This window comes from Trachurus trachurus (assembly GCF_905171665.1).
Source record: "Trachurus trachurus genome assembly, chromosome: 6".
Classification (NCBI taxonomy): Eukaryota; Metazoa; Chordata; class Actinopteri; order Carangiformes; family Carangidae; genus Trachurus; species Trachurus trachurus.
The window spans coordinates 35883155-35891849 of record NC_139897.1 but is presented as its reverse complement, the minus strand read 5'-3'; the positions used below and the strand labels follow the sequence as shown (position 1 = coordinate 35891849).

General features: G+C 47.2%; 2 protein-coding genes across 2 annotated transcripts; one reads left to right on the top strand and one right to left on the bottom strand.

The window, feature by feature from the left end:
* Window positions 1-676: 676 nt before the first annotated feature.
* LOC310987978 (midkine-like) lies at window positions 677-4584 on the top strand (the record flags this gene model as incomplete). The annotated part of the gene is made up of 4 exons (XM_083974447.1): window positions 677-779; window positions 1776-1958; window positions 2909-3067; window positions 4555-4584. 4 exons carry the CDS (start codon window positions 677-679, stop codon window positions 4572-4574), a joined length of 465 nt encoding a protein of 154 aa, XP_083830573.1. The 3' UTR covers window positions 4575-4584.
* Window positions 4585-6001: 1417 nt separating this feature from the next.
* LOC310987977 (muscarinic acetylcholine receptor M4-like) lies at window positions 6002-8695 on the bottom strand (the record flags this gene model as incomplete). The annotated part of the gene is made up of 2 exons (XM_083974446.1): window positions 6002-6395; window positions 7887-8695. 2 exons carry the CDS (start codon window positions 8693-8695, stop codon window positions 6002-6004), a joined length of 1203 nt encoding a protein of 400 aa, XP_083830572.1.

The following is an 8695-nucleotide window of genomic DNA, read 5'->3' as shown; positions in this document are numbered from 1 at the left end:
TTGTTTCAACTGGTCCACTCACTGAGATGTTTTAGTTCACAAAACAATTAAGTAAAAATAGAAATAAAGACCTCACTAGTAAAAAACAAGATATTAAATAATACTTGGAACATTCAATCATAAAATAGATAGATTTCAAAAGTTACAGCAAAGAAACTCTCACTCAGCATGAAACCACACTGGAAAGGAATGTGGGTCGTTTTAGACCCATGATCATTAGAGGGGTAGTGATACAAAATGTGTTTTTATTCAAAAAGTTAAAAAGTAAAAAATAAAATGAGGATGTATTATGAAAAAAACAAGTTAATTGAAGAATACTTGGAATACTATATGATGAAATACATTTTTTGCAAAGATATAGGACAAAAAAACTCAGTCGGGTTAATGCAGAAGTTTATTGAAACGATGCCACAGTGAATGTTGTGATCAAAGCTACAGGACGATACTAAATGAAATACTGGACAGTTGAATGGTAGAGAGGTGTTATCCTACAAACCACCATACAGAGGTTATTAGTGGTTTATAAAGGTGTAGTGTTTTTAGCTTTTCTGTCTTTATGTTTGAACGTTGTGTCAGATTTCTATTTTAACTTCCTGAATCCTGGCGTTATGGTGAGATGATGCTGTTGTGTGGTTGTTGTGTTGTGATGCTCTGTGTGTGTGTGTGTCTGTGCAGAATGCAAGGTGTGTTGTCAGTGAAGCTGCCCCTGGTCCTGGTCCTGGTCCTGGTCTTGGTCCTGACGGGGACTGAAGCCAACAAGAGAGGAAAGAACCGCAGAGGTAAGGCAACGATAATAACATTGATCATTTACAGACTTGTTTCATTTGTCTAACCTGAACGATGGTAAAAACCCATCGATGGTTTTTAATCTGAAATGGAACCAAACTCAGCTTACACTTCATATTCAACATGATGTAGAACTGAGAACTGAGATACTGAATGTCATTCAGGCCGACAACTAAATAAACTAATAGACAATGTGTTTTTGTAAATATGCAGGATTTCTCTAGGGATCGACAGAAGTTACGCACTAAAGATTTAAAAAAAAAAAAGGGAATTACTCTTTACTACTCTTTTACCAATCAGCAGCAGCAGATTTGACTGATTTAATCATCTGATCTCAGTCTTCAGACGGTTGATTGGTCAAACTGTTGCTCCTGGTTGGCTGGAACAGAAAACCTGCAGCTACACCAGGAGCTCTGAGCTGTTAGCATGCTGACGTTAAAGCAGCAGGACCGTGAGACCTTTTTGCACCGTTTCCCAGAATGCACCAGGAAGTGAGGAAGCACATTCATGGTCAGAGGTCAGAGAGCGAGACCAGTTCCTTGTTCCTGCAGAGACAGAACCGGTCAGAACCAGTCAGACCAGTCTGACCACCGGTCTGACCATCGTTAGTCAGTGGGCGTGTCTTATCCTAGTCTGTGACATCATCAGTGGGCGTGTCTTATCCTAGTCTGTGACATCATCAGTGGGCGTGTCTTATTTTAGACTTTTTCAGGTAAAACCTCTTTTAGGCCGTGAAAATAGGCCGTTTCTTTGGGTCTGTTCACAACACTGTATGTTGTAAATCTCTGGGCAGGGCTATTATGGGCTGGCGTTGCTAACGGGAGGAGTGCAGAGAGTCTTCTACTGCAATTAAAGTACTTAGGGGCTATTTGTAGATCATACAACCACACTTTAAAAAAATGATACTGTCCCTTTAACACCTGGATGCGACTGTTATGACATCAGAGCCAATCACAGAGCAGCATGAGGACTCGTCTTGTCTCTTCCAGTCGATGCAGCGCATGAGAAGTCGCGGGCGGGGGCGGGGGCCGAGTGCCCCCCCGACGACACCCAGTACGGCCGCTGTGTCCCAGAGACCGGCGACTGTGGAGACGGACTGAGGGACGTCACCTGCAAAGACCTGAGCCACAAGATCCACTGTAGGATCCCCTGCAACTGGAAGAAGGACATCAGTAAGACACACACACACACACACACACACACACACACACACACACACACACACACACACACACACACACACACACACCTGACTAACACTAACAGTTTTGGGGAAACTACTTCTACTCATTTAAGTCAGCGTTAAAGGGATAGTTCAACATTTGGCCCACTGCCATAATCCCTATAGTCATAGCAGTAGGTTCGTTACCTTTAATTGTCGGTGCAAGCTGTGTTTAGAACGGCGGAGCAGAGCCGTGAGCTGCTCAGAGCTACGCTACAGAGGCTCATTATGGGATTTCTTGGTTTCCCTCATCAAACTCATCAAATACACAATCCAACAACTCCACAACGCTCTGGTGGACAAGTTGTGAGCTGCACAGTCACCACGCTATGAGATAATAACACAACGTTACCACACAGAGTTGTTTTAGAGGGAAATGCAGAGAGTGATGATGAAAAACTGTCCCTGAAGGCAACGTGCATCAGTGGTTTTGCATGAATTTACAAAATGTTGAACTATCTCTTTAAATAAATCAACATGTGGTGGATATGAAACTAAATATAATAGTCTACAAAACATTCACATGCAGCAGAAATCTGCCTCAACTCAGTTTTATTGTTGGTCAACATCCTGTAGGTTCATCCATAGACATGATGGGATATATTATATCATTATATTATAGAGGTATTTTTTATGTATATAAAAATATTTCATGTTACTGGCCCAAAGTGTAGTTTGTAAATTGAGAAGTTAAACGACAAAAAATGACCCAAAAAGTGAGTTCTGCTTCAAAATAAAGTTCAAACTCTGATGTGAGGAGTTCAGGTCCAAACTGTAGAGCCCCAGACTTTTATTTTGAAAGACAAACATGGAGCTGATGATGATGATGATGATGATGATGATGATGATGATGATGATGATGATGATGATGATGATGATGCCTATGCTCCGCCCCCTCAGGTGACTGTAAGTATAAGTTCGGGCCGTGGGAGTCGTGCGACGGCGCCACCAACACCAAGAGCCGCTCCGGGACGCTGAAGCGAGCGCTGTTCAACGCCGAGTGCCAGAGCTCCGTCCGCGTGTCCAAACCCTGCTCCCCCCGCACCAAGAAGACCCGAGGTGAGACCAGAACCAGCTCGGACTGGACATTTAGTTTTCTGTCTAAGTTTAAAAGGATACGCCAACATTTATTTTTTTCGTGTCTTGCCTCACTCCCGAGTCCATGACCAGCAGATAGACACCATCCTTTCCACTGTGCGTGGAGTAACAAGGGAGATAGAGCCGTATCGCCGTAATTAGCTTAGCTCAAACACTGGAAGTGTATGGGTAGTGTTAGCCTGCCTAAACCTAATGTCGCTAATGAGCTTAGCTCAAACACTGGAAGTGTATAGGTAGTGTTAGCCTGCCTCCTACCTAAAATCGCTAATTAGCTTAGCTCAAACACTGGAAGTGTATGGGTAGTGTTAGCCTGCCTCCACCTAAAGTCACTAATTAGCTTAGCTCAAACTCTGTAAGTGTATGGGTAGTGTTAGCCTGCCTCCACCTAAAGTCATCAGAGAAACTCTTCAGCAACTCTAAACAGAAACCGGCGGGCCGATCTTCGTCTCAGAGCTGACAAAACTCTCCGGTAAGGCATCTTGAGCGGTCAAATGGCGCTAACGGGACGAGATCGGTCAAAACGGAGGGTTCAAGCAAAGACGCTTTATTTTGGTTCAAGCTAGCTACATCGAGGGTAGGTTAGCTTCCTGTTTCAAAGTAAAAGCACAAATTCTATCGTCATGGTTTTAAAGGGCAACGGGTGTTTTATTTTGTGAAAGTAACCGGAAGTGCGTTGGTCACAACGGCTAGCTTGAGTAGCGCCGAATTCGTCCCAACAAAATTGTAAACAGCTGGTATTTAGACAAATTAACGACACACTGCTGATCTAAACGGCTACTTTCTCACCTAAACATGTTTGAAATGTGGATAAAGTGAAATATTTACAGAGTTTAGACTGTAGGCTAACACTACCTATACACTTCCAGCGTTTGAGCTAAGCTAATTCGCGACTTTAGGTGGAGGCAGGCTAACACTACCTATACACTTCCAGTGTTTGAGCTAAGCTAATTAGCGACTTTAGGTGGAGGCAGGCTAACACTACCCATACATTTCCAGTGTTTGAGCTAAGCTAATTAGCGACTTTAGGTGGTGGCAGGCTAACACTACCTATACACTTCCAGCGTTTGAGCTAAGCTAATTAGCGACTTTAGGTGGAGGCAGGCAGTGTTTGAGCTAAGCTAATTAGCGACTTTAGGTGGAGGCAGGCTAACACTACCCATACACTTCCAGTGTTTGAGCTAAGCTAATTACGGCGATACGGCTCTATCTCCCTTGTTACTACACGCACAGTGGAAAGGATGGTGTCTATCTGCTGGTCATGGACTCAGTGTTGGAGTATCGAAAACGTTTCGTTATTCATCAAAGATTTTTGAAATGAAACATTTAAAGGCAAACATGAAAACATGAAAACATGTTTGCCGGGTCAAAGTGGGCGGGGCTTGGTGGCTGCTTTGTTGTAACATCACAAAGTCCAGGAAGTGAACTGTTCTCCACGTTTCTGTTCCCAGGAGAGAAGAAGACAAACTGAGGGAGGACGACAACGATGACAACGAGTCTCCGCCCCCCGACCAAACGATTTCCTCAAACTGACAGACTCCTCCCACAGACACCAACCTCCTCCTCCTCCTGGTCTCTGGGGTCTCAGATCCCCGACCTGTTCTCTGACTCCTCCCCACATCCAGTTGGCCCCTCCCCCTTTCTGACCCCGCCCCCTTTATGGCCCCTCCCCTTTTCTGGCTCCGCCCCCTTTCCTCCTCCTCCTGTGGATTGCAGCTTTCCCTCTCTAGTCTAACAGTTAGTCCGTAGTGAGTAGTGGTCCAGGTGAGGTCTGGTCCTGGTCTGGACCCGGTTCAGGTCCAGACCAGGACCAGAACCTATAAACACGTTGTTCTGCTGTAAAATCTATTTTTGATTATAGATTATTGACTTGTACAAATGAACAAATTAAATTCTGTAAATTCTTCTGGTGAAGCGTCGTCTGTTCATTACATCATCAGCTGTGACACTGACCAACCACAGGCTCTACCAGGCGTTGCCATGGTGACTGGTATTTTCTAGGAAAAGTGGTAAAATAAAATAAAAAATAAAAAATCAAACAACCTTTTTTTTTAAAGGAGCATTATCGCAAATACAGCAGTAATAGCATAAAACAAGCTGAAATATGCAAAAGATGGGTCGGGGGGACCCATAACTAAATTTACAAAAAAAATCGCCAACAGTGTAGTGTCCGTGGGGCAAATGCAGCATTTGTCTTTGTTATGATCCAAGCCGGCCCGGCGCTTGCTGCGTTCAATTGCACTCGGAACTCGCAAATCCGACCTCCAAACCGGAAAAATGCAACAGTAAATAGTAATGTAGCAGTGTTAGGGTGCTCACAGTCACTGAATCGCTCGGTAGAACACTTTGTCTCCAGCTGTCCTCTCAGCGTTATTAAGGAGGAGGACGTTTCAGTTGCTGTTGTTGCCATTGTTGTGGTTGTGCGCGACGTAGAGCTGCCGCTTCCACTAGCGAGTTTTCTTTTTCCCGCGATTGCACGTTCATTCAGCCTGGTGAGGGAGGAGGAGGAGGAGGAGGGGGGAGGGGGGAGGGGGAGGACTAAACGAGGCTGCTCTCTCTCTGACAGCTGCCCACTTGTTTATATCTGATATGCTCCGCCTGGCTCCATCTAGTGGCCGAATTAAGAATTTGGATTTGCGATAATGCTCCTTTAAATAGGTAAAAAATAGTAAATAGTAAAAAGCTTTTTTTTTTTAATTGAGAAGAAACTGGTAAAATTACTCAAGAATTCTAGAAAAAGTGGTAGAATTTTCAAAATATTATAGAAAAATGTGGTAAAATTTCTCCAAAAGAAGTGTGTGTGTGTGTGTGTGTGGGGGGGGGGGGGGGGGGGGAGAACCTCATGAACGCCATCAAGCCACAACAGGTGAGTGGAGGTCAAAGGTCATGGGTCACGGGTCAGCGGCGGTGGCGTCGGCAGCGCAGCAGGCGGCAGAAGGTGGTCCTGAAGGTGGCGCTGCAGAGCGCGTAGCAGCACGGGTTGATGGCGCTGTTGACGCAGCAGAGCCCGGCGCCGAACGCCCACACGCCCGGCGCCACGCACACGTGGCAGAAGGCCGCAACCACCGCCATCACGTTGTACGGCGTCCAGGTGACGATGAAGGCCAGGACGATGGCGAGCACGGTCCGAGTCACCCGCCGCTCCCGCGCCATCACGCGCCGTCGCCTCCGCTCCCCGAAGCCCAGCGCCGCCGACGCCGTCCGGTGGTCGGCGGCGGACGACGACTCGGTCTCGAACCTGTTGTCGTCTTCTTCCGTGGTGCGGCGGGCGGCGAGGCAGAGGCTCCTCCTCCTGGATGTAATGATGTCACAATTATAGATTTTTTGGGTGCGATTATTGTCAGATAAATAATCACGGTTATTATGCATCAACACTATTAATGTGTAAAATCAAATATAGTCAAAATAAACATTACTAATTATAAAATATTCTAAATATCTATTAAAATATGACCAATTATTAATCCGCCAGGGGAAGTGTTTGAAATATTCAAGTCATTAATTGTCATCGATACCAAATGTTTAAATTAATTTTAATCTTTTTTTTTTTATTACGAATGACACTCAGCATTTAAATTCCTACCAGTTCAACGTTACGTGACTTAAATGAACCAGAATCTGTGCATTCACCTTTACTTTGGCGCCACATCTCCCGACACGGTTCATACATAATCTTTTTTTGGAAAGTGATGATATTTAGGAATCTTTGTGATCAATTAATTATGGCGTTTAAAGGGATACGCCAGCATTTTTTCCCGTGTCTTGCCTCACTCCCGAGTCCATGACCAGCAGATAGACACCATCCTTTCCACTGTGCGGCAGTAACAAGGGAGATAGAGCCGTATCGCCGTAATTAGCTTAGCTCAAACACTGGAAGTGTATAGGTAGTGTTAGCCTGCCTGCTACCTATACACTTCCAGTGTTTGAGCTAAGCTAATTAGCGACTTTAGGTGGAGGCAGGCTAACACTACCCATACACTTCCAGTGTTTGAGCTAAGCTAATTAGCGACTTTAGGTGGAGGCAGGCTAACACTACCCATACACTTCCAGTGTTTGAGCTAAGCTAATTAGCGACTTTAGGTGGAGGCAGGCTAACACTACCCATACACTTCCAGCGTTTGAGCTAAGCTAATTACGGTGATACGGCTCTATCTCCCTTGTTACTGCACACACAGTGGAAAGGATGGTGTCTATCTGCTGGTCATGGACTCGGGAGGGAGACACGAAAAAAAAGTTGGCGTATCCCTTTAATAAGTAATTAATTAAAGCAGTACTAAAGAACTTTCAGTTTTGGTTGAGTTTGGCGCCGCCTGTGGACCAAAGCGGTAGTGTTTTGCCTGAAGGAAGACTCCATTTCCCATGAACACTAGCGTGAAGCCCTGTAAATATCCTGCATTAAAATTAACAAAAGACATCAAAACTAAGTTTCTGTTTCCAGTGGATCATTTCAAAGTGAAAACACAAACATAATCCATTGCTAAAGTGCCGTTTTGCCTGTTCCCTCCTTGTTGTGACTCGCAAAAGTGAAAGTGAAGGAAGACTCCATTTCCCATGAACACTAGCGTGAGAGCAGGGTTCCTACCATGCTCCTCAAAGCTGCTTAGTGCCAGAGAAAGAGATACAGACCATAATGATACAGACCCCCTCAGGCCATGACAGAGGTGTCATTCAACTTGTTGTAAGTCGATGTATCATCACAAAAGTTATGAAAATATTTTATGAAGGTTGAAAAGTTCCTTAGTGCTGCTTTAATTGTGAAAACAAGTAATGGTGCCATCCCTACCTGGAGGCGCTGGACTCTGATTGGTTCAGAGATGCGTCAGAGGCGTGGTCGAAGCCTTTGAGGGAGGGGCTGGACGTCCTGAGCGCGGCTCGCTGCGACCGCATGGCGTTGAGGCGGCGGCGGCTGGCGGCCGACAGGCGCCCGTACAGGACGACCATGACGAGCGCCGGCAGGTAGAAGGAGGGCAGCGTGGTCGCCATGGTGACGGCGGGGCTGACCAGCAGCTGGGTGTAGCACTCGCCCTCGGGGACGAGCCGCCGGCCGCCGGCGCTCTGCCAGCACAGGACGGCGGGCGCCCAGACGACCACGGCCAGGAGCCACGCCGCCGCGATCATCGCCCCGGCGACGCCGCGCGTCCGCCGCGCCGGGTAGCTGAGCGGCCGCGTCACGCACAGGAAGCGGTCGAGGCTGATGAGCAGCAGGTTGAGGACGGAGGCGCTGCTCGCCACGCGGTCCAGCACCAGCCACAGGTCGCAGAGCGCGGCGCCGAGCGGCCAGCGGCGCCGCAGCAGGAAGGCGGCGGCGGCCAGCGTCACGGAGAGAAGCCCCACCAGCAGGTCGGCCGCCGCCAGGCTCAGCAGGAAGCAGCTGTTCACGCTGCGCAGCCGCCGGTTCACCTTGATGGACACCATCACCAGCGCGTTGCCCGTCACCGTGACGACGCTGAGGGAGGCGGTCACCGTGGCGATGAGGACCAGCTGAGCGGTGCCGTACAGACACTCCGCTCTGATTGGAGGCTGACAGGAAGCGTTGGTGTAGGGGCGGAGCCACGAGGAGGCGTTGAGATCCAGTTCAGAGGCTCCTCCCAT